The sequence below is a fragment of the Protobothrops mucrosquamatus genome, unplaced genomic scaffold (genome assembly GCF_001527695.2).
Source record: "Protobothrops mucrosquamatus isolate PMUCROS unplaced genomic scaffold, P.Mucros_1.0 scaffold223, whole genome shotgun sequence".
NCBI lineage: Eukaryota > Metazoa > Chordata > Lepidosauria > Squamata > Viperidae > Protobothrops > Protobothrops mucrosquamatus.
This window is the reverse complement of record NW_015386575.1, coordinates 16,282-43,619: the sequence shown is the minus strand read 5'-3', so window position 1 is coordinate 43,619 and position 27,338 is coordinate 16,282. Positions and strand designations below refer to the sequence as shown.

The 27,338-nt window shown below is 36.7% G+C and overlaps 1 protein-coding gene across 1 annotated transcript in view; it reads right to left on the bottom strand.

Annotated features, from left to right (window-relative positions):
- USP25 (ubiquitin specific peptidase 25) overlaps positions 1–26,919 on the bottom strand; it is a 69,456-nt gene extending 42,537 nt beyond the window's left edge. Inside the window, exons 1-7 of the mRNA XM_015814124.1 lie at positions 26,751–26,919; positions 13,690–13,767; positions 12,899–13,043; positions 11,787–11,910; positions 9,077–9,239; positions 4,486–4,572; positions 3,203–3,340 (exon numbers count right to left, since the gene is read on the bottom strand). Coding sequence (XP_015669610.1) covers positions 3,203–3,340; positions 4,486–4,572; positions 9,077–9,239; positions 11,787–11,910; positions 12,899–13,043; positions 13,690–13,767; positions 26,751–26,795 — 780 coding nt within the window. The 5' untranslated portion in view covers positions 26,796–26,919. The remainder of the gene's footprint in view (positions 1–3,202; positions 3,341–4,485; positions 4,573–9,076; positions 9,240–11,786; positions 11,911–12,898; positions 13,044–13,689; positions 13,768–26,750) is intronic.
- Positions 26,920–27,338: the final 419 nt, after the last annotated feature.

Below are 27,338 nucleotides of genomic sequence, written 5' to 3'. Positions count from 1 at the left end.
AAATCTGATTTAAATCAAAATATCAAATTTAAATTTTAAAAACATCCATTTTTAAAAAATCATTGATTATTATCCACCCTGGTTCCTTATAACGATTTGTGCGCACCAGGCTTTTTTGGTTTCAAGGACATAAATGCCTGAAACATGTTCAATTTTATCTTTCTTGCCCTTAGTGATAATTAGAGGTGGTACTTTCGTTCCATCCAGGTAACGAAATACAGGTAACATACAGTTAACATGTGCACTTTCATAACCAGTGGAGGGAATGTAGATTGACGAGGCACCTCTCTGATCAATTATTGTTTGAGATGCTTGGCCCATAAACACTGCCGGTTTCATCCATGGCAATCATGTTGGAGAGTTGGTATTTTGAAAAGTCGATGCCATCAACAAAGGACTTGAATTCAAGTGCACATTTAATAAGTTCAGCATCCTGCAGCTTGAACAGTGTTGTCAATCTTCTTAGAGTGAGTTCATATTGCCGAAGGAAGTCATCCAGCCAGTGTTGTGATGCTTTGAATTCTTTTGGGGATATTTCTAACTGTGGTGTCAGTGCAATGGCAAATGCTTGAATATCAGCCCTGCACACAACCAAAGCCTTTGCTCTCCTGTCAGCAATCCAGTCACAGATGTTGTGTTCAAGTTCAGGAAATAATGGCTGCCTATCTGATCTACACTTTCGCTTCTTGGCATCTGTTGACTGAGGTTTACTAGTATTATACTCTGCTCACCATTTTCAGACCATATGGAGATCCAACTTGTTCTCTTTGCAGAAAACTTGTAAGATTCTTGCTCTGAGGGTCCTCCACGATTTCTTTCTTGAACTCGATGGAATAGCTCTTTCTTTTTGAACTCATCTTGTCAGGGGTCAAAATATTGCCTTTGAATCTGCACGATGCATGATGTGGTGTTGTGCCAAGAGCAGCTGAAACCGGCCGCAGAACCATTGGGGAGGCGTAAGAGGCTGTGGCAAGGTAATGGTAAGCGGGGCACATGGTCAGATCCCCCTCCCCCACCAGCTTCGCCTCATTGCAGCGGTACTGGCAGCTACCCCCATCTTGTGTCTATGATAGCAATCAGATGGAATCAGTGTGCGGCCAATTGCATAGGCTCCTAAGTAGGGCTTACTTTTGGGATAGGGCTTATATTAGGCCCACCCCTGAAACTCAAGCTAGGACTTACTTTCAGGGTAGGCCTTACTTTCGGGGCAACACAGTACTAATTGCCCAGCATCTGGGAAATGAGCAAGATATATATGAACTAATAGTACAGAAAGGTAATATGATTTAACATAATTGAAAAATGGTGGGCAGACTCCCCTAGGTTATATCAACTGAAGAACACATTTTGTTAAAAGGATAGAAACAGGAAAAAGAAAGGAACTGCCCATATCCGAACTCTCCCTCTAGAAAACTCTATGATTTTGGAATTACATCTGGATTTTTTAAAAAATGGAAGAATACATAAAATGAAAGTTTTGATGGAATTTACTAACTTAATTAAGAAAATCTGTAGTTTTCCATAAGCAAAAAACATGAAGTAAGAGTGATAGGAGAGGTATCTGATGTATGTATGTATGTATGTATGTATGTATGTATGTATGTATGTATGTATGTATTGTTGTCCAGAAAAAGCAAAAAATAAATTCTCTTGCATAGATGGATAAAGGTATAAGACAGTAACCAGTATGGAAATGCAAGTTCATTACTAATAATAGGAATGCTAGCATAAAATGCTATTATTTTAAAGGAAGTTGAAGTCTAGTATGGTTGAAGACATATTGTGGATATCTGGAAATTGTATTTGATGAACCTTTAATTTTTTTAAGATTACACAGCAAATGTACTTAACAAGAAACAACCTGAAAAGTAGGTGAAAGTTCCCAAAACAGAAAGTATTACAAATGCAAACAATTCCAAAGAGGAAGGAAGGGAAAGAGGAACAGAGTAGCAGAATTAAATGTGATTGAGCAAAATATTAAGGGAAGATATAAAACAAGACAGGAAACATTTAGACATGAGGAGGCAGAATGAGGTAGCTTGTCAAAAGACAGTACACAGGTAGCTCAGAATTTTCAAGCAGTTCTGGAAAACCTAGAGCATGAAAAAGCTGACGTTTCCAAAGAATGCTAAGCTAAAGTTCAAAAACAATGTTACAAGCAACTAAAACTACATTTTCAGATAGATTTCAAATCAGGAGAGCTTAATATACAGCTGCATCCCAGAATACTGAAGGAAAGTGCTTTTGATATGGTTGAAAATTTGTCATCTTTGTGAAATCTGGGGAAACAGCAAGGTTTCCCTAATTACTGGAAACCAATTTTTTTCCCCATGCTGAAGGAAAGATACCGACTCCTAAGAGACTCAAGAGCAGATATAGATCTGTAAGCACTATGAAAACAAAGCATTAACATATCATAAACAATTCTTCATAGAGTAAACAGCTCTTTTTTTAAATGAGCAAGTTCCTAATAGATTATAGGAATGCTATAATTGTAATATATATTGGTTTCAGCAAAACATGTAATAAAATACTGCATAATATTCTCATTACAAAGCTATTTAAATCACAGCTGGTTGGCATGTCAATAAAACTAGCTTGATTTACACTCAGAAAATTCCTTATCAAATTTGAAACATGTAGATATTTGGGTGATATAAAGTTCAGTCCTAGATGAGTATCTTTCATACCCATGGACATTAATTACTATAGTAATACAACTATGAATAACCTGGGAACATGACAGAAGGAAAATTTAGTAAAACTGCAGATTTGATTAATGTTATAGTATAGATAATATCCTGCAAACCAGAATAAAAGTCAAAATATTGGAACTACTCAATATTTGAGGCAGATAATCTTCTCCCATTTATTGCCTAGGGTTGTGGATATTTTTATCTGAACATAGATTCCTGTAAATAATAGAATGGTGGACTTGACAGTCTATATACCCTTCCACCTCTGTGGTTTTGTCTAAAGGGAAAAAAAATGATTCCACAAAAAGAAAATGAACATATTCACAAATCTTCTAATTTGTGGACAAATTCACAACCTTAGCTAGATCCCTTATTAGCTACAATTAACCGATACAAATACCCAGTCTGAAAATTCCATGAGGTAAAAGTACTTTTGTAACATTTTATTCATATCATTATTCCAACTCCATTTTTCTTTAAAGTAAGATAGAAAGCTCTTAAATTACCTGCTGAGAATCATTTGATTTAAATGCATCTTTAAGAATTTCAACAGCTCTTGATGGGTCAACGTATTTTCTTTTCGAGCCAACAAGAAGTGCAAAGAGGTATCTTAATTCGCGCATAAAAGGTAAATTTCTATGTTCCTGTATTTGAAATAGTTATAAACAATGAATTTTGTATTTTTATTACTCTGTAAGAAGGACAGCTATAAATATGTTCTCATCACAATATTAACAAACTCCACTACAGTTATATTATTTTAGAGTAAACCATTAATTCTTTTTCTTCCCCTCACTCCTGAAAAATCAACAAGTTTGATGAGTTGATGGATCAGTAATTGTATAAAGTATTATTGATCTACAAGTTTTGTTTATTGCCTACTCCAGGTCAATCACAAAAGCTAACAGCCAGTAATAGTTTATAAAGATGTTAAAAAGCCAGCAAAAATAATATCCCAAATTAATAAATTTCATAGCACAGATCTATTCAAAGCTGTATTCCCTTGCTTTACAGTAAAACTTCATGTTTCCATTAATTATACCTGGACTACCATTTTAATAACTTGCTAGTTGTGCATCTACTATCATCTTAGTTTTTTTATCAGCAGTAATTTTATATTAAAAATCTCTGGAAAAAATGGAAACAAATTATTTTTCTCATTAGTGTTATCTCAAAATAGACAGTCAGGTACAGCTCATCAGCACCAGAAGGAAGTTGATGAAAGTCAAATGGATATGGCAAGGGGTGCAGACTGGCAGAGATAGGTGGAAATGGAGTGGAAGATAGCCAAAAAAATAGAGATGGGGCAGATATATAGGCCAGGGGACTTGAAATGGAGGCAAGTGGGACAGCTCAGGAGAAGCAAGAAGTCTTCGCCTAATGAATGCAACTGGGACTACGGAAACTAAGTGGTGCAGTCATGGGATGTTTCACCTAACAACTACGTCACTTAGTGACAGATATTCTGTTTCGAATACAGTTATCTCATTAACCTTTAAAGTGCTGTAAAATTCTTCTGTAAACTTCTGAGCTAGTATAATATCAGCTATAACTTCTTTGAAATATTTATGTATACATATAAATATACATACACACATACCTAAATATAATTGAAATATAATCAGAAGACTACTTTTCTTGTCAATACTACACAATAAATCCACCAATAAATTGCAACTGCCTACTTCCGGAGTTTGTTTATTTATTGTTCATATTTCTGTACCATCCATCTTCCTCAAAGAAGGACTTCTGGGCTATGTACAATAAAAGGCAGCCTATATAATTATACCTTTTGGTTTCGGGGGAGATCTTGAGCACCTGCTGGTAGATTGTAATTCAAGACTAGCCTTCGAAATTCCAACAGGTTAAATAGTGACTGAAACAAAAAGGAAATATAAATTTAGCATTACTTCTTAGAAAGCTATTACATATACAATGCATTCAGAAAGTATTCAGACCCTCTTCACTTTTGTCATTTTTTTTATACTACAGCCTGATTGTACAGTTATTGAAATTCACTTTTTTCCATTAATCTATACTCAGTACCCTATAATTGAAAACAGAAGTTTAGAAATGTCTGCAAATTTATTAAAAAGAAAAAACTGAAATATCACATTGGCATAAGTAGTTAGACCCTTTGCAACAACACTGGAAATTTAGCTTAGATGCCTCCCAGTTCTCTTGATCATTGCTGACATGTTTCTACATCTTGATTAGAATCAACTTGTAGTAAATTAAATTGATTGGACATGATTTGAAAGGCACACACCTCTCTACAGAAGGCCTCACAGATGACACTGCATACTGTGGCAGAGCAAAAGCCATGAGGTCAAAGGAACTGCCAGCAGAGCTCAGAGACAGGATCATTGCAAGGCACAGATCTGGGGAAGACTACAATAAAACTTCTGCTTCACTGAAGGTGGCCTCCATAATTCTCAAATGGAAGATATTTAGCACAACCAGGACTCTTCTAAGAGCTGGACGTCCAGTTAAACTGAGCAATTGGGTGGCAAGGCTCTTAGTAAGAGAAGTGACCAGGAACCTAATAGTCACTGACTGAGCTCCAGAGAATCTGTGTGGAGATGGGACAGAGTTCCAGAAGGACAACCATCACTGCAGCCCTACACCGATTTGGGCTTTATGGCAGAGTGCCTAGATGGAAACGTCTCCTCAGTGCAAAACACATGAAAGTCCACTTGGGAGTTTGCAAAAAACACCTGAAAGACTGTGAGGAACAAGATTCTCTGATCTGATGAAACCAAGATCAAACTGTTTGGCCTCAATTCTAAACATTATGTCTGGAGGAAACCAGGAACCGCTCATCACCTGCTCAATATCATTTAATATGGTGGTGGCAGCATCATGCTGTAGAGGTGTTTTTCAGCAGCAGGAGCTAGGAGTCTGGTAAGGGTTGAGGAAAAGCTAAATGGAGCAAAGTACAGGGATATCCTCATTGAAAACCTGTTCCATGGTGCTCAGGCCTTCAGACTGGGCTGAAGGCTCATTTCCCAACATGACAACATACTGTAATCCTAAACACACAGCCAAGACAACACAGGAGTGGCTTAGGGACAACTCTGTGAATGTCCTAGAGTGGCCAGCCAGAGCCCTCACTTGAACCTTATTGAACACCTCTGGAAGGACCTGAAAAATGGCTGTCCACTGATAGTCATTATCCAACCTGACTGAACTTGAGAGGATTTGCAAGGAAGAATGGCAGAAAACCCCCCAATCCAGGTGTGCAAAGCTTATTGCATCATACCCAAAAAGATTCGAGGCCATAATTGCTGCCAAAGGTGCTTCAACAAAGTACTGAGTGAAGGATCTGAATACTTATGCCAATGTGATATTTCATTTTTTTTTCTTTTTAATAAATTTACAGACATTTCTAAAATTCTGTTTTCACCTTGTCATTATGGGGTACTAAGTGTAGATCAATGAGAAAAAATAAATTTTAACAACTGTAGAATCAGGCTGCAGCATAACAAAATTGACAAAAGTGAAGGGAGTCTGAACACTTTCTGAATGTACTGTAAATCACAAAAGAACTGAGAAGCAAATAACTGGTTCACAGGTTATAACCCATATGATACTTTTTATGTAAAAAAATAAAAAAATTAAATTAACAAAGAATGAATATGACTTTCCTAGTAATTCACTAATTGGTATATTGTGACTTGGACGCAAACTCCATTATTTGGGGTATTGGGAGACATACTTACAAACAGATAACAATTCTGCATTTTTATGTGGCGCAAAATCTAGTAAATTGAATTCTGATCATGCAAAAATGCACTAGAATGAGTGGCAAAAGTATTAAAAACCACTTCAAATATAGATATAACACTTATTGCTTCTACTGTTCTGTTGTAATGTTGACTGTGGCTTCCAGCATTTTATATGCTAACTGGGGCCTACATGAAGGTTACAGCTTGTATTTCAGAAAAAAAGCAAGCAACAAGAAAATATGAATTACTGATGGTTCTGCCTTTCCTGCTTTCTTTGGTGAGAAAAGAAATAAATGAGTGAATTCAGAAGGAAAATACACACAAAATCTATTAGGCTAACTTATAACTCTACCTATACATACAGAACCTTAAATATCTACGCATGTAGAATCCAAATAAACTAGTATCCATATATATGAAAATAATTAATTTAATTATGTTATTCATATCAATGAAATCAGCATTTGCCTGTTAAAAGATCCTGGACATAACAAATCAGGAATCCATTTTTGTCACTAATATTTTCAATAAGATTGCACATACATTTGCTTAAAAAAAACTGTTCTCCGGATGCTTAACAAATTAAAACTAAAGTGGCAGGGGAAGTATTGAAAAAGGACTTATGACAATGTTTTATGCATATTAGCACTTTTAACTGCCAATCAATATATACCGAAAACATGCTCCAGTACTTTTAAAAATATTTTTACAACATTTTCCTACATTAAATGTAAAAAAAAAGGAGTGAAAAGGGGAAAAAGTCAAGAAGCTGAGACAGAAGTCAAATATTATCTATTATCAAAAATTGGAATTATTGTTGCTGATTGCATAATTATGAGGGACAAAAATCTAGTTAGAGACTATATAAAGAGGAGAATTTAAAACAGATTTTAATATAATATTTGAAAGAAATCTTAAGATATTCAAATTAAGTACTGGTTAATATAAGCATATGGCAAAATTAGATATAGATACGTAAGTTGTAAGCTTTACTTATGTATAAAATTTACACAGAATCACAGGGAATTAAGTGTTCCGGAAGAGTATACAGATTCACAGATTTGTGCTGCCACATAGTATAACAGAATGTTAAAAGCAACTTTAGTTATCTGGCACACATGAACCTAGTGTTGAATAAAAATAAATCTTTGGCTCATATTACAATGGTGAAAAACAAAGGACACAATTCATAAAAGCACATACCAACTAATATTCCATTAAGCCACATATACTAAGGGAAATCTGCATCTGTAGAATATGTTTGTTTTGGTTTTAATTTTAGTACTTTTCCACATCACAAGTCACTGACTAATAAAGGTAATGTTACACATTGATGAGCCCTATTAGAATATATCAGATTTCAAGACACCCCTGACGAAAACATGAAATATTATCATACAGTTGATGCAACCTAAGGAGTCTATCAATCCTGTGGTTAAATAAATACTGTAGTAGGTAATGTCCAAATTTATCACAGATGAAGTAAATTAGGATAGTTAGTTGAAACATTGCCACTCGGCTAGGTAAATAAAAAGGAAGAAACAAACCTATATATATATAACCACAAAATTGCAATAATAATATACTTTTTCAAGTATTAATTTTTGACATTATTATTGAAATTATTGATTCCATTTTTACCATATCATTTTTACCAACCGGACAATAGCTGCTATAAAGTTTCTATGAGGTGTAAGTCAAATATTAGTTCTTAGTATATTTAAAAACTTCACTTTATGCTTCTTAGCTATACAAACATATTTACAAAATGTCATTTACAAGAATCAGGCAATAAACTTAAAAACATTGCGCTTTGCTTTTTAAATAAGCTGACAAAGACATCAAAATGACAGGAATCATTGTAAAATTTGAATTAATATATAAATGATAATACTATCACAAGAAAAAAGTTTATACTTCATATGGGGAAAACAAGCACACAATTATTTATAGCCAAGCATATATTTCAACTAACACACACACATGTAATGTATCTGTATCACATATATACATACATGCTATATTTATATCATACACATAAATGCCTGCAAGGCTTCATATATAGCTGTAATTAATCTATTACATATTAAATATTAAATATGTATTACATATTAAGTCTTTTTTCAAAAAAGCTTACAGCAATTATAATCCATGATAATATTACTCTAAAATAAGTATATTACTTAATATTTGATTTGATTGATAGTATTCAAATAGCCTAGAGCTCAAAAACAGGTGATATCAAAGTTATTATTACCAGTGATCTCATTCTTCACTCTCAAACAGCAAAAGCTTTGATACATGTGCAAAACAGCTGGCTATGGCATTAGAGTTGTTCAGTTTAGCATGGTAATAATGCATATAAACTCTAAATTGATTATTGAAGCAAAGCCTTAACATAGTTTCTAGTCTGATCCTTTACCAATTACCAATAATATGCATCTTGCTAAGTGGAATATATTGAGTTACTTATCATATAATTTTGATGACCCAGTATTTCAGGGTCTTAAAAAATAAAGTAGGTATACAGAAAATATCTGGGGGACTTTTTATATTAATTTCTCCATATCATTAATTTCTCTCTGTGCATTTCAAGCAATTATTTTTATTATGATAAATCCAACATCTTAATAAAATTAATACATATATTACCTGTATAACGGCACTAAACCAGCATGTGTTACCAACGTTTTTTAATCCCACTGGACAAATATCTTGACGTTTTCTATCATATGGATTTGGAGAATCACTCCAGACTTCTGGATGTGTTCTTTTCAGACTTGCTTTGTTTTCTGCTATGCTGGCTTCTAGAACTCTTAGAAAACAAATAAAATAATTAGAAGAAATAGTCTAACAATTTGGATATATATTTTCACAGACCATCACCATGCTTATGCCTTTTAATAAAATTTATTAGTCAGAAAGGTATTATTAGATTCCTGATTTTTTTCTTACACTACAAAATCTAAATTACAGATTATCTTAAGCAATAGGTTATTTAATAATTACTCATATTAGATCATTGTGAGGTTTTTAGTACATAAATGCTTATACTGTGTTTTCCCGAAAATAAGGCCTACCCCAAAAATAAATCCTTGATTTTTTGGGGGTGGGCCTAATATAAGCCCTACTTTAAAAATAAGCCCTAGTTTTGGGGCGGAGCATACACCTAAAAATAAGGTGACCAACTTTTTTACAATGAGGAGGACACAAATAAATTGAAGAAAAAAATATCGTAAATAAAACATTTTATTCATTGCAACAATACAGAATACACTATAATATGATAAATGCATAATAAAAAACATTTGTAACAATAACATTTTATAAAGGAGGACGATTGGTAACCTTACTAAAAATCAAGCTAGGGCGGGGGTGGGGGTTGGAGCTGCCCGATGTGCCCCGCACCTGCTTACCTGGCAGCCGGCCTACTTCTTCTGCAGCATCCCCAGGCCTGCATTTCGCAGTCAGGTCTTTCCGGAAGGCGACTACAGCCAAGAACCGAGCTATGGATTCAATCCATAGCTCGGTTCTGCAAGGCCTCTGCAGCTGAGAACTGGGCTATGAATTGAATACATTGCTCGGTTATTGGCTGCAGAGGCCTTCCAGAAAGGCCTGACTGCAAAATGCAGGTCCAATGAAGCTGCTCCTTTGGCTGCAGAAGAAGTGAGTCAGCTGGGCAGGGCTGTTGGTGCCGGAGATGAGTGGAAAAGACACCACGCCCAAAAATAAGACCTGGTGCCTCTTTTGGAGGCAAAAAAGACTGAGTCTTATTTTCGGGGAAACACAGTAAAAAGATCCCAAAATCAAATCTGGTCTTTTTAAATGTAATAGTGTATCATTTTGCCCATTGTCAAGCCATGGATAAGAGTACTGGACTCTATAAGCTATAGCAAAGCATCATTGAGCAGCTCACTTTAGAAAGAGGCAGAGCCACATCTAATTCTTAGAGCAGCAGTTTTAGGTGCTGTGGTCATGCTGCAGCAAAAGCAATATCAAAACAAGTATTATGGCACAAATACTTGTTATAACCACAATGTGTTCTAACTATTATATAACTACTATCACTTATGCAGCTTTGAATAACTTGCTCAATAAATAAATGAACAAATTTTCCATGGAAAACAATGTTTTAATCGTATTTATACAAAATATTGAAAACTCAAAGAATTCACGAACTGTTAAGTATCACTGTATATACAAATCACTGTGGGAAATCATTCAGAATATTAAATGATCCTTCTATAATATAAACTTTCCCTCATAATTATTGCCTATTCATTGTACTAATGCATTAAAAATGAAAAAGATGTACAAAATTTGTTGATCCAAGAATGTATTTTTCTGAAGAACTCTGAAGAATTGTTGTTCTGAAGAACAAATTTTCTCTCTCTGCCTGAATCATGTCCTTCTCGGTGGATGGTATAGCAATTTCTGGAAGTAAAATATCCAAACCAGATACAGTACAACATGTACTAGATATATGGTTCTAGGTTAAAGTAAGATTGAGTAAGAATGATACCTGGCTATGTAATACCATTCCCAGTTTAGAGGATTTATTTCTAGTAACTGCCAAATCAATCACAGAATTGGATAGTTCAGAGGAACTAAGTCATGTTCTAGATGGAAAAGGAATATTCAGCAGGACAATTAATTCTGAGATTGGCATATTTTGTATATTCCTAAAGAAGAATAAGTGCAGTTTTGCCATATGACCTTCTGTAATTTTTATTTAAAAAATAAATAAATTAGTAGAAATGCGATGGAATATATTGGCATATGTTCTTCACATTACAGAAGAAACATCTTATATCTACAAAATAAACTCTCCAAATCCTTTTTCCTTTCATTTCTCTTCAATATTATTGTATTGTTGTGAGCCACAATATGGATTGTTTAGATTTGATTTTGGGAAATCTTAAGGCCATGAATTGTGATATGTAAACTATGGTTTACAGATTTGTCTAATATGAATCTAAACATTATGCTTCATTGACAACCAGGCTTAGTGCAGCATGTGATGTCAGACAATGATCTGTTTCAGAAAGCATAAATCTATAAAAAAAACCACATTAAGGTAAGTCTAAGCTAAATACAAAGATTTTGGAAGACAAATCAATAATAAGGTAGAAAAACCATTGGCTTTAATGCCAGTATAGCTGAATTTACTTCAACCTTATTTCAAGAAAATATTAAAGAATAACTTTCAGAATTTTCAGAACTTAGAGCAGAATGCAATAAAACAAATTAAAAAAGATCCCAAAAGAAATATAATTTATTCCTGTGTAGGAAAAAAAAGAAAGATGTATTTTTTAAAAAAAATAAAGAAATGCCCTTCTCTCTATGTACATTATTTCCTTACCTGCTAATAGCCTGTTCCTCATCTGTTATCCCAGTCTCCCTGAATGTCCTGTTTGATTCCTCTAAACTGAGGGCAATAGCTCTCTGTAGATCATCTTTGTCATCCCCTGTTAGATCAATTACATCTGGAAAGCAAACCTATGTTCCTCAATATTAAAAATGCATAGAATGAAAAGTGAACTATATTAGCAATGATCAACCACTAGTTTAGATTTCTCCCCACTGGATTTTTTTAAACTTACTTTTACTCAACATTTTATTTATTCCTAGAACTGCAGTATCATTCATTTGCATAACTTGAGTTATTTATTAACTACATTAGCTATTGTACTTGCTATCACTTTACCTCTTTACTGGTATAAGTTTGCTGACTCATGAAAACTCTCATCTGCATTAAGCTAGAGATGTCTGTCACTATGAAACTGAAATACTGTAATTTTAAATCAATAAATAATCAGTAATAAATAATTATAGTTAGGATGTCTATAGTAAAGCAATGTGAAATAGAAGAAAGACTACAAGAAGAACAAGGAGAGTGCATAAACAACTATGAACAGGATATTTCAGTCCACCACCTCATCAAATAAATTCTCATTGCATCATGGCTTTTGTACTTGCCTGGTATGTTTAACCCATTTATCATGAAGAAATTTTAAAGTTCTAGACACTGGCCAAAGAATCTGGATGCTCTCAAAAATATGGGAAACTGTGAGAACAATTGGATCTCAAATAAAACCAAAAATAGAGACAAAGCTCTTTTCTTACAATATATATATAAAATATATATACACACACATAGATAGATAGATAGATAGATAGATAGATAGATAGATAGATAGATAGATAGATAGATAGATAGATAGATAGATAGATAGATATAAAAGCAGCTTTAAAACAATCGCTATCACAAAGTTAGTTATGTTTGTCTAACCTAAGAAATTCTTGCAACTTAAAAAAAATATTATTGGATAAAACAGACAATATCTATTATCAAATATGAAATCTGGAGATATAAAAAATTCATTAATTATACAGTATAAACTGAGAGGGTGGCAGGTTTTTCGAGTTTTTTTTTCCAGTTGTGTAGTTGTATGGTAAGAAAAAAGCACTTACTTGTATCTGCCTGGCTTCCTACACTTATATATCTGTCATTACCAGGAAGTGCTGTTTGATAGTATGTTGTTTCTTCTTGCTGAGGAATCTTGGCATTCTTTGCAGTTAGGAGGGCTACTGCTAATTCTAGGTTCCCATTGCTATCCTTTAAATGCATAAGAATGAATGATCAGAATGCCATTTTATGATCAAGTCCAGGTACATTTCAATTTTACATGTTGCCACGAATATAATTTATTAGCAACCTAATCAATTTAAAAATAACTTATTACTAATGTGAAAGATAAGCAAGTTTAAGATAGAATGCAATGAAAGCTGAACTTTTATACAAATCTACTGATTTAATATATTCATATTCTACAGTTGCAAATGAAACTGTTTAATGGCTAAATTAGATGCTGCCCATTGTATACGTTTCCTAAATAAAACATTTGCAAGGAGGTTTGAAATCAATTTTTTAACTTCAGTGTTCAACTTGAATTAGAATAAATGATCAGTTAAGCATGTAGAAAAGCATAACTACAAATATCTATATTTAAACCAATTGTACAAAGTTTAAGGTTAAGCTGCTTAATTAGGAATGGGGAAATCCTGTTTCTAGTCCATGCTCAGCCCTGGATGTTCAATAAATAATTCTGGACCAGTCACTATTTCAGCCTATTTGCAGGCCATTCAAATCAACCTTACAATCTTGTATTGAATTGTATTATATTAAGCTCTGCTATTTAAAACATACTTTAAAATTTTCAATTTAGATATCTAAATATCGTTATCTTTCAAAATCACTGTACCTTCAAGGCTTGCTGCAGTACTTGAGTGTCATTGATACCTGTGATTTCTCTCAGCTGATTCAGAAACGTCTGCTGGTGCTGAGGAATTAAAAAGCTGATCAGCATAGAAGATAAATTAGAGTAAACAAACAAGCAAAAAAGCTAGCTAGGGGAAAACACTAGGGTTTTTTTCCTCCTCTTTAAAGCAATGTGTCTAACAGTATCAATGTGTACAATTTTAAAATGGAGCATAGGAAACTTAAGTTTAGAGTAGCTGCTATGAATTCCATTATCTCCAGACAACATAACCATGATAAAGTACAACACAACAAACTACTATGATTGTTGCTACAGATATACAAACTTCCACAGCACAGGTAGTAGCGATATATAGAAGGGCAATTAAAAAATAAACCTCAATTTGGTTATCAATGACAGACACTCGCAGATACAGAACTTTTATTATACATATTAAAAAAACTACAATTTTACATTACGACATAATCGCCATTCAAATTGGGACATTTGTCATAACGTCTTACAAGGTTTGAAATTCCTTAGTAGAGTCACTGGGTGCCAAATCTGGGCTATTGGGGGGGGGGGGTGATCAAAAACATCCCAACGGAACTGCTTCAAAAGTTTTTGGGTGTGTCTAGCAGTGTGCGGGCAAGCATCATCATGAACCAACACCACACTGGAAGTGGTGCCATAGAAAATCCTGCCAAATGTGAAGATGCCAAAGGAGTACTACTAGTGAAGTTCATGGAGCATGGTTTGACCATCAATTCAGAAGTCTACTGTGAAATGTTACAAAAACTCAGATGAGTCATCCATAAACAAGTGTTGGGGCATGGTGACTTCCAGTGTGGTGTTGGTTCACGATAATGCTCACCTGCACACTGCTAGACGCATCAAAGAACTTTTGAAGTAGTTCCATTGCGATGTTTTTGATCACCCCCCATAGCCCAGATTTGATGCTAAGTGACTACTAATGAATTTCAAACCATGTAAGGTGTTATGAAAAGTACCTCAATCTGAATGGCGATTATGTCGAAAAGTTATGTAATGTTGTAGTTTTCTAATGTGTATAATAAAAGTTCTGCATCTGCAAGTGTCTGTCATTCATAACCAAACGGAGGTTTATTTCCAAATTGCCCTTGTATTTTTAAAATCAAAAACAAATTTGAGGTTTCAAAATTACCTTTCCAAAATTCTAAATCATCAGCAAGCTAAAAATAAACTCAAGTTGCTGAAGAGCCATAAAGTATCACAAAACAACTTGAGAAAAAGACTGGTTCTAAGAAATCTTTTGTTTTGGTTTAAAATTTATAGGCCATTTTTTTTTTTCAAAACACAACTTTTCTTAGGGTAGTGTTGAATTTCTATCTGCATTAAACTGTTAAACAGGATGAAAAAAGAGTTTATACTGTATGGAATAAAGTACTGCATGGCAAATAACACTTTTCAAAATAAGTTTCAACTTATTTCATGGCAAATTGGGATTCTTCGGGGGGGAAATGAAGAGGAACTAATGATGTTGGTTGCATCTACAGTATAAAGGATTCCAAAAGGATTTCAAAAGCATCTTGTGAGAAAGGTAAAGGGAAATACACTATTGCCTTCTTTGCATGATTTGAGACCCATAGTCTATAGATTCTGATTGAAATATAAATATAAAAAATTGCTAATATAGGTAGTCCTCACTTAACAGCATCATGTGACTATGTCCAACTCCGATGGTTAAGTGAATCACTTGTGGTTATTTAAACAGAATGACATTTGACCATGACTTGCAACTTACCACCAGATTCCTCACTTACTTTGTCAGGAGCCAGGCTGTGAGGGTTGCAAATGATAATACATGATCGCAGGACATTGCAACTATAGCAAATGCAGGCCAGTTGCATGCTGTTTGCCAATTGCCAAATTTGGATCATGTGACTATAGGGATGCCCACTCAGACTGTCAGAAATTCAGGGATCAATCAAAAATCTATTTTTTCAATGTCACTGTAAGTCTGAATGGTTTTTAAACAGGGTAATCATTAACTGAGGACTACTTTATTAAAATTAGTTACATATCCGTAAGATTTATACAAAATCTATATTTCAATGTGCAGTCTTAACAATCTTTAAAAGAATTATTTTCTTCCAGTCTTGATTGTATTACAAGTTATCTTTGACTTACGACTGGTCACTTAGCAGCCATTCAGAGTTATGATGGACACCCCGCCCAAAAAAGCTACTTAAAACCTGATTTTGAAGTTATGATGACCGCATCCCCATCAGCAGTCACAATTTGGGCACTTGGCACATTTTTATAGCCATTTGTAGAATCCTACACGACTGTACTTTTTTGCTTGCTTCATGCAGTTGCTAAATGTAACTGTAATTGGGTAAAGTGCAGTTGCTAAATGTAATTGTAATTGGGTAAAATGGATTCGCTTAATGACTGAGATATTTGCTTAACAACTGTCAGGTATTTTATTTCTGTCATTTCTACTTCTGCTCTGTGTTTATCTAACTTATAAACTATATCCTCTGCCTTCACAATTATTAATTCTTCAGTTATTTCCATTAAATGTAGATTTATATAGATAGAAAAATATCACAATTTATCACTAATGCTGCAGCTTCTCATTTTGACTTAAAGTCTAACTTTATGAACTGATTAAAAAAAATCCTAGTTATGGCTAATTCTTGTTTACGTTAGCTGAGCACCGATTTATAAACCTGAAATATTAAGCATAGTCAAACAGATAGTTTAAATAGGTAGTAATCAGGTAAAATGTCAGCCCAGCATAAAAGTAACATAAAGAGTTTCATTTTCCAGACTCCTTCAAGACTTTGCTAACTTTGTAACTGTGTACTGCTTGTGTAATATGAAACATCAAACAAACTTTCCCACATAGGTTGCCAAAAGAGAATCAGTGGATACTAACATTATTAATCCATTCTGAACTGTAAGAAGCAACTTCAGAACAAAGATAGAAACAGAACACTGTCTCCATTGTCATAATCATAAGTGACCCATCTAGCCCCTACTTAACAGCTATGTTTGAATACCATTTGCTGAAAATCCAGAGAGGGAAAGAAGTATTGCCTTCATACATCCACTTTTACTTTCTCATATACAACTGTAAGAAACTGGATATCAGACAAAATCAATGTGAGGGGCAACCAAGAACGCTGACCTTGGACTAATCAGTGCGAGCTTTTTGGACAATATGAGTACAGGATGGACTACAAAAACTGGGAGAGCCAAAACATTCTATTTAATCATTTATAATATATAAAAACGACCCTCTATTGACAGGTTTTTTGCTATGTTACAATCCACAAAAGGCAAAAAAAGGTAAAAGGACTACCGAATTTATTTGAAATATACAATAATAAACAGGAACATTTACAAAGAGGCACTAGAGACAAAGGTAGATCACTCAGAAGATGGGGGAATAGAGACTCTAGGGCAGTGTTTCTCAACCTTGACAATTTTAAGGCATGTGGACTTCAACTCCCAGAATTCCACAGCCAGCAATGCTGGCTGTGGAATTCTGGGAGTTGAAGTCCACATGCCTTAAAATTGTCAAGGTTGAGAAACACTGCTCTAGGGGCAAATGGTTGGAATGTTAACTGTCAATCTATTTCAGGACCACAATCTCAACTCACGAGCCAGACATCCAGATGGCTGAGTTCCTAATGATAAACATGTATTTGCTAAAATATACAAACTTTTGTCAGAATTTCCAATAGAAGAACAGGCCACACAATGTAGGATAAAGTGAGCTAATACCTGGCAGATTTCCCAGCAAGATCTCTTTAAAAGTGTTTTGATCTTATGCCATCGTAGCTAGTTCCATTTTGAGTTAAGCGGAACCCATCTAATATGTTTAGAACTGGCATCTCCAAAAGTATCCCAGGGCCTAACAAATCTAAAAACCCTTTGTCTGACACCATTGCTCTATAAGTACACTAAGATCCCTGGAAACTTTACATAAAATTGCTATATATTATGGACCTCTGAGGGAACAGAAGACTAAATGAATCTTTTGATATTATCTAATATAGCTCTTCAAAATAATAGCTATATTTATGTCACTTTAAGCCAGAAATCCCTATATTAACAAATAAATTATATGCTAGTATATGATGCTCAACACAAACAAGCCAAGAAAATAAAGAATGAGTAGTAAATTATCAAATATTTGAATAAATGCATTTAAAGTTTCAAATTTAGCAGAAATGGCTAAGATTTCAGCCTATGTGAAGGATTACTCACAAGAAAGATATATATTGGTTTGGAGAAGATGGATAGATTATATTGAGAACAAATATGGAACTAAAAAGTTTCATTTGGTTTTTGAGTAAATTTGTGATTGCTAATGTAGTATATTTTATTAAAATTAAAAATTTTNTATAATTTAAGACAGAGTATAATTATTGTATTGTAAACCCTGTGTGTAGCTCTGGGAAGTCGGGGGGGAAGGGAGGGGGGTGGGAAAGGGTGGGGCTTGAGGGAGGTGGGGAGATATATTGTAAAACTTTTAAAAATTTTCAATAAAAAAAAAATAAAAAAAAAATATTTGAATAAATATTTTTCCTTTCTTTTCTTTTGAAATGACGTTTTAAAAAGAAACGGAACAAAATATTTCTCATGCACAAGAAATTATTCACAGCTTTGCAAATTTAATGTTTTTACTTGTAAATACAATCTCAAAGACCTCTTTCTTCTATTAAAGCATGAACAATGCAAAATTATCTGCTCTTTCCCAACAATAGTAACAATCATAGAGCAACAGAAATTATAAACTTTCGGAAGGTTATGTTAATGAAAAGTACAGTGAGACAAAAAAATAATAAACCTCTAAAAGGGGTCACTGTTGATACAGACAGTGGGAAGATGATGATGAATGGTCTTTTTCTTCAGTGATCACCATCACAACAGCTTCACAACAAGAAATGTGAAAGTCAACTGAAAATATGCAAATTGCCATACTGCCTTCTTAATAAAACTAGTCTAAACTGTCTATTTTGCAAAAAAGAACGATAATTTTCTATACGCTAGCTGAGGCATAATAGATCTATAAGAATTTGTCATAAAGGAAATCTAATGATACAACAGCATAGGTAAAGATGTATGCTCTGGACAAAAATAAAAAGCTTCTAGTTTAATTCTAATCAAACCATTCTTTTATTTTTAAGAATTTCAACATGAGAAACAAAAGTTTAAAGAATAACTATTCTGGCAAAGAAAATATTCTTGTAATAGTGCTGGTACAAGTTGACAGAAGAAAAAAAAAGACTTCTGAATTAATTAGAACTCTCCCATGTACTAGAGATACCTCAAATCTGGTGAAATTGATAGTGAATGCCATCATTCTTACAATCATTCTCCCCAATAAGGTTGAAAAACAGCCTGAGTTTCCTGGGTGTGATGAAAGGTCTGGATCCTCTCCTTGCCCTAACATGCCCAAGAGACCTGGTCTTTCCCCCCACCCTGGTGCTCTACTTAACAACCACAACTGGAAGAACCTTCTTTTCCTTTTCCTTACTCACTGTTCCTATGATTGCATAGCCAGGGAGTGTTAAGCAAACAAGTTGCAAGGTTATTAGTACACTGCTTAATGAAATCACCAGAGACAGCAAGGACATTGGATATGACAAATCTCCATTTAGGTGAGGAAGCAGGTTGATGTTCAGGACTTTCTGAAGGTCAGCCAAGGAGATGTTGTATTGCTCATCCTATGAAGACATAATTGTGCTAGTTTTCCAATCATCCTCTCTTCTACACTCAGTAATCCATTATGTTATGCACAGATGATGGAATAGTTATTGAATAAGCCTGATCAATGCCATTCTAAGCTAGTCACAGTAATCAGAAATCAGATGAGGTGCCCAGGTTTGCTGTGGGTGCAACATTCAGTATGGTGGGTAGTTGATGCTTCTAAATTACCAACCACTGATATAACTAATGCATCCCCTCTTACAACTGAAGCACTTGCTGAGATTAGATGGACTACTGGGAGATTCAGAAGACAACAAAGCTAAAACACTGAGGTGACAAAAACTGTGGCATGTAGCTCCAGGGATAAGAACAGCCAAGGCCGAGGCAATCTCTGTTTCCATATGCTCTATCACAACACACATGCAGGACTTTGTGCATATGTCTTCAGCATTATGGTTAGCAATGCTACATAAAGGAAGTAGCAGCAGGCCTGTACTATGAGAATAGTAGAGTATCTTGATCATTAGACCATGGAGATGGAAATATATGTGTTGAGAATGATTATGTGAAAATGCTAGCCATGTCCACTTTGTACATCAGGTGTGGGTTGTGGAATAGTCAAATTGCCATATCAAGCAGTTACACAGCTTGGTGAGAATACAGTGATTCTGGATCTATTTCCACAGTCAAGTTGCTGTACAGCTGTGCAACTGCTCAAAGACTAATTTCAGTACAACTAGCATTACCCAAAGAACACAACTAAAATCTGCTATCATTATTGAGCACCGTAGTTACCATCTTGCAGTAAGTCTTCCACTGTTGCCAGACAACATGCTACTACATGTCATGGAACAGCAGTGAGGAGGATCAGAGGAACATATAGCACAGCTGACAACTTTATGGTTCTTAATGGCATGACATGCTGGTGTCTTTCTTATATATGGGCAATGATGCTCATGGATAGACAATCATTCCTATCTCTAAGAAACCAAACTCAGGTTATGTTCTTCTACAACTCTGTCAGCAAGGTACCTGTATAGCTCAGACAAAGATCTTTTCTGAAACAATGCACAGGCTTTGCCTCTGCAACCAGTCTCATATCATCCTCAACACTCTGTCTAATCTAAGAACTTCAAGGACCTCAAATAGCCATCAACCATGGATCAGCCTGCTGCCACAGTTATGCTGCTTTGCTCAACTGCAAAATTTTAATCATGCTAGCCAGCTTCAAATTGTTAGAATGACAGAACCAAAAAGTCGGCCATCAATGTAAAGAACCTCAGGTTATGATGTGGAGTCCGAACACCCCTCTATCCAACTCCTATGTGTGTTAGCATACCTACTACTAGAATTGTTTTCTTGCCTCCTTTCCAAACTGAATATAGACCATCAGTTGGTAAACACATCCACGACACTGTTTACATTTATAAGTCTGGCAAGGAAACCAACATGAGTCTAATACTGGATTTAAAAAAAGTCTGTGGGCATAGCTTCTCAACTCTTGATATATGTTATCTCTTATTTGTTCCTAAAGTGTTGTGTTGAGAGTGCTAGTATCTACAGCACTAATAAACTACCGCTACTGAAGATTTCATGGAAAAAAGCACAGAGACATGTTGTGTTCCAACACTTTACAGTCTCTTGCACACAGAGAATCTGAGCAGTACTCTCCTGTTCAATATCTGGCAACTTACAGGCTACTTTAGGTACATGTCTAGAGAACTAAAGTATTTATTTACATTATGCTATAACCTCCACATTGGGTCTAAAAATCAGTTTACGAAAATGGGTATTGAAGATATTCATGTACTTGCTTGATTGCAATACCATATACTAGCCATTTCCTAGAATACTATTAGAAATCTGGCAGCCCATTAAGTTGTCTAATGTTGCTCAGGTTGCAACAACCAAGTACATAATGTAAAACATCATTTTGGAGGAAAGTGTTCCCTTTGCACTGGGGCAGGGTGCATTTTATATGTTTGCATCACTAGGTCCTACAAGGTTGATGCTGAATACCCTCCCCCGGCTTTTGGACCCACTACTGAAACAAAGACAGATGGCAAGAGTGGCTCTGGGTCACAATCAGAAGGAACCAATATCTCAAGCTGGTGTCACTGCTCTATGCTCAATTCAAAACCATAGGAACTCTTTTAATATTTACTTCCAAATATGGGATGCTGATACCTGAACAGATAAGGTATTACACACTGCAGCTTGTTTCTAATGTCCAATTGTACCATTATGCTTCTCACAGCATTTTTCTTTCCCTGGTTTGGTCCTAGAAGAGTTACATAACTTTCAAACCTCATGGGAATGGGAAACTATGGGGGGAATGTGCAGCAGGCATTCTATCACTTCTTATACATTAAGAAAAGCCAATACATTACTGCCATAACAACATCCAGTAGTGAATAGATGGCAATTAATTTACTAGGAGAATTTAACACAAGATAAAACAACTAAGCTTCCACATCTTCTCTTTCATGTGGAGTGTGATATGCTTGGCCACACAATTCTTAATTCATGCTACAGTACTTCCAGCTTCTGACATTCAAGGATCTGCCAAAAAAAAAAAAAAGTAACATACAAGAAAGAAATGCCACTTGCAATGACCCTAGCTCTCAATGTCAGCACCAATGTGCTGGCTGCAATTGCTGCTGAAATGGAAGAGGAATCAGATGTGGATGCTGTGGTTGGAGGTGTATGAGCCAACTGCTTAGAGAATAAGGCTCACTGAGAGACCTCAATTAATTCAGGAGGCAGTCCAAAGGCATCAGCAGAGGTGGTTCTACCCTGCACACCTTCAGTGGACAGATGAATGACAAACTCCAGAATGACTCATGTTTAAGTTTCCAAATGTTGGGGGGGGGGGGAGAGGTCCAGCTAAAAGCCCCTAATCCAAACAGATTTTCCCGGGGGAAAATAAACTGCCATCTCAACCATTAAACATTTAGAATGCTAAGAAATCCCTATCTTTTCCAAACCTATCAAGATTTTGAGGCCTTCTACCGTATGGAGCTATCTGCACCACTTGATGGAGCTATCTGCACCACTTGAAAAGAAATTGTGGGATGGCACTGTTAAAGAGTCCAGGGTTAATTTCTGCAGTCCCACCAATATGTACCTGTAGAACTATACAGCAACAAGGCACTATCCCAATACCTAGATACCTGCTGACTCCTGGCTGTGGTACAGTGACTGTAACTGCTATTCCTATTCCTTCAGCTGCTCTGTGTGTGGATGAAAAAAGCACTTTCAATTTTTGTGGCCCAATATAATTATGGAATCTTTTTGCCAATTACATGCTAATCTGCTCCATTATCAAATGAGATATCAAGACCACACTGAGCTTCTGTTGTGGGTGGACTGCAGTGTGTCATTTAAACATGCATGGGAGTAGACATTAAAACTTCTCTCTGGTTTTACTACTTTTGTAAAACTCACTGCAAGACCAGTACACCCCCCGCCCGCCCTATGGGCATGAGTAGAGACAAGGGTTTGTTAGCAAGAAGGAGAAACAGAGCTCCATGACTTGAAGCACCAAATATGGACTAGATTTCCCAACATACAGCTACCTTTGCCTGTGGAGGGTGGGGCAGAGAGGAATGCATACCATCCAATGCATACCATCAACTTTCTTCCAGATACACAATTTCATTCAAAGCCTTCTCTCCCTAAACCAGTGGTTCTCAACCTTTTTAATGTCGCGACCCCAACCGGTCGTAAGTCGAGGACTAAACCGGTCGTAAGTCGAGGACTACCCAACCGGTTGTAAGTCGAGGACTTTCCCTGCCCGGAAGCGCCGCGCATGCGTGGTTCCGCCCCCTGCGCCGGCCGAGGCGTAGCTGGCAAGCGGCAGAGACGGAGCAGGCCGACCACCAGCTGGCCCAGCCCAAGGGAGGTAAGGCACCCGCCGGAAAAGGGGGGAAAAATGGCGGACAAAAAAAATGGTGGATAGCCTTGCTTGGCGACCCCCATGAAATGGTCGATCGACCCCAAATGGGGTCCCGACCCACAGGTTGAGAACCACTGCCCTAAACAATGAAGGCTGCACCAGTGAGACATTAGATAGCTGTAGTTGATAATCAGTTCCTCTCTATCTGATTCCAAGATCAGCTGAACAAAACTTCAGTTTCCTTAGCCCATCAGCATGCACCAGCCCTAGTTGCAATGGAGAGGAGAAAGACTGTCTCTGGGAAACCATATGATAGAATGGAAGAACAATCCTTGGTGAAAGCTTTTTCTAACAGCATATAAAAAAACTCCCAGTAAAGGCCCATTGTGAGGGCCAGTAATATTGCAAGTGACAAGAATTACCATCACAATGGCTACAAAGAAAGCTGAGTGTAAATGTGTGTAACTCTACTCTTAATTAAAACCAACCATCTGCATGAGCACCTTATTTCTGCTTTTAAACAGAATAACTGATACTTCAATTCCTAGGCAGCAGTATGTTAAATGTCCAAATGTTCTGAACATTTCTGCAAAAACTGGTAGAGATAAGTTAGGTCCTACAAAATAAAGTATGCCATATTTCTAAAACATGCGATATAATCATTGGTGCAAAATAGACAAAAATGGATAATTAATTTCGATCTAGAATAATTGTGATCACTATACAAGTAGATTTTGATCAAATTATTAAAGGTTTTTTTTCGAAAAATATATTTCTAAACCTGTGTTATCTTTCAATGTAAATATTTTATTTTTATGTGCAATTTTTGGAATTAAGGATAAATTAAGGATAAAGGGCATAAAGAATTATGACAGCAAAAGTGAATATAAGGGGAATGCACTGTTAGCATAATTTATAGTATGGGAACACACTGTTTATAAAGCAAGCTGGATCATGAACTTCCCTATATTTTTCACATTATTCCAAAAAATAGTATCCATTTTATTGATCACCATAACAATGGGTCAATCAAGTTCAATTTATAGAGATTCATACCATTTTATATCATTACCAAATGATCATATTTCATTATAACAATATGTCCTTATAGCAATAGCACTTAGGCCAGTGGTGGCGAACCTATGGCACGGGTGCCAGAGGCGGCACTCAGAGCCCTCTCTGTGGGCACGCGCGCCGTCGCCCCAGTCCTAGGCCTTCAGCTGGGTTTTATAAAACCTTTTCGCTTTAGGCCTCTGCCGCCGTGTGCAAAAAAAAAAAAGGTTCAATCAATCAGTCAATTTCAACTTCTCGTGGGAAAAAAAAATCTTGCAAAGTCGGAATTGATTGAACTTTTTAATCCCACCCAGTCTGCCGTTACCACCGCAGCCATGCCCAGCCAATGGGCCACGCCCAGCCAATGGGCCACACCCACCCGGCACCCGATGATGTATAAGTGGGTTTTGGGTTGCAATTTGGGCACTCAGTCTCTGAAAGGTTTGCTATCACTGACTTAGGCTATACTACTTCCCAGTGCTTTACAGCCCTCTCTAAGCGGTTTACAGAGTCAACATATTGCACCCAACAATCTGGGTCCTCATTTTACCAACCTTGGAAGGACAGAAGGCTGAGTCAACCTTGAGCCAGTCAGAATCAAACTGCTGGCAATCAGCAGAATTAGCCTGCAGTACTGCATTCTAACCACTGCACCACCATTGCTTAACACATCCAAATCCATAGTAGATAGTACAATGCATTATTTCCTATTATATTAAGAACAATAAATGACAGATTTCCCAGATTTTAATTAAGATTAGATTCAAATCTATGTTTGATTGCAGTTAGCTTGGGAGAGCCGCTTCTTTTTCAACCTGATCTATTTCACAAGGATTTTATAAGAAAGTATAAGTAGCAACCAAACCATATAAACCAGGCATGTCAAACTGCCGGCCAGATCCGTCACACAAAACTGAGCCCACCCCATTGCCGGCAATGGGGAAAAAGTCACGTGACATCACGAATTTGATATGCCTGATATAAACCGTCCTACATCTCAAAAGAATAACATTCAAAGGTAGACTTTTACCTTTATTTACACCCACAAATTCTTGTCAATCACAAAGAGTTATTCTTGAACATGGACTGGCCTAGGGGAAACTTTTAGAGGGGGGGTTTAATTATAATTTTAATTAGACCAAATTACTAATATTTCCCTTTTAATTAATTTTTAAACTTGTAGTGTGTTATTTTTGTATTTTTATCCGGTTGTTAGCCGCCCTGAGTCCGTAAGGAGAAGGGCGGGATATAAATTTAAAAAATAAAATAAAATAAATAAATAAATTGTGTTTGAGAAAATTTTGTTTCCAATATCTTTGATCCTGTTTATAAACACACTAACAGAACCTTCACCAAAAAGCAACTGATACTTTATTTATTTTTTCTTCTATTCAATCATGTCAGATTCTTGGAGAAGTCCCTGCAGTTTTCTTGGCAGTTTCTCAGAAGTGATTTGCCATTGCCTCCTTCCTAGGGCTGAGAGAAAGTGATTGGCTCAAGGTCATCCAGCCAGTTTCATGCCCAAGGCAGAACTAGAACTGTCTCCTGCTTTCTAGCTTGATGCTTTAACCATTATATCAAATGTTCTCTTCCTTTATTAATTAAGGACATTATTCATGAACAAGCCTCATCTTAAACTATGTACTTTTAGCAAATTCTTGATTAGAATCCCGAGTCTAATCCACTGGCATCAAACAATTTGATCCTCCAGTTAAGAAACAGAAAGTGTCACTGCTTTAATACAATCTTCTTTCAACATACACATTACCGGTCCCTTTCACAGCCCAAACTTTGAATACATCTCTCTGTCAATGTTTACCAGGAGTCTGTAAGTATTACAGAACTTGCAGGAGGGATGTCTGGGGGATACAAGAACTAGTGGAGAATGTGGATGAACTTCTCAATTTTTCCTGTTGAGATTAGAAACCGTGTCACTTTGGAGACAGAAGACAATCCAGTATAATGAGCAAAAAAGGTGGGACAGAAATGCTTAATTAGGCACTTCTGACAAGGTAAGGTGGGAGTGGGGAAACGGAGCAAGTGAGGGACAAGAAGAGCTTTACAGCACCCCAAGGGTAGTGACGAAAAGAGAGGGGGGGGGGGAAAAGTCATCGCTATCGGAGGGAACTCTGCCCAAAGCAGTTTACCCAAAAGCCACAACTACCTTCCCTCCTCTAACCAGGTCGGAAAGAACAACCCACTCCCCGACAACTTCCCCTCCATACGCAAAGGTCACGGGGGAAGCAGAAAAAAGGGAGGGCGCAGACCCGCCTCGGCGGAGGCTCCAGAAGGCGAGGCCCTCGCGCAGCGAAAGGGCCCGCTGCGGCTGCGGCGGCGGCGGCCTGAGCGAAGCGGGGAGTCTCTCTGCCCCGTCGCCCTCCTCCTTCCCGGCCGGCTCTTCCCTTACCTTCTGGGAGTTGCTCTGCTGCAACACATTCTGCTCCACGGTCATGGCCCTTTCCCAGCTTCGGCTTCCCTCCCTGCCGGCCTAAGGGAGCGACGAAGAAGACGGGGCGCTGGCGAGGGAAGGCTGAGAGCACCGGAGCGAGCGCCAGGCCTAAGCGGACCCAGGAGGAAAAGGAGGAGGGCTATAGGAAGCTGCCGCTGAGTCAACGCAGCTATGACGTGACGCGACGCCCAAACAAGCAGCAACAACCCCGGGGAAGAGCAGCGCGCTTTCGGGCCGGCCCCTACGCCTGCTGAGCGGAAGGCGCGCCCACGGCGTCGCGGACTCAACCAAACCTGGCCGGCCCTGCAATGGGAGTTTCGGCTCCTCCCATCTCTCCCTTGTTTCTCTTCCTTACGTCGTAAGAGCGGCGGTGCTGCACAGAGCTTACTCGGATAATGAATAATTGAAACTTCGTGTAAAAGTAGCACTGCACGCATAGATAGCGTAAGATGTAATGAGTAGTTTCCCTTTAACCAGATATATCAAGAAATTTTATTTATTTGATAAATGGCATTCCTCTGCGCTTAGTGTGTATGAGGTTACCTT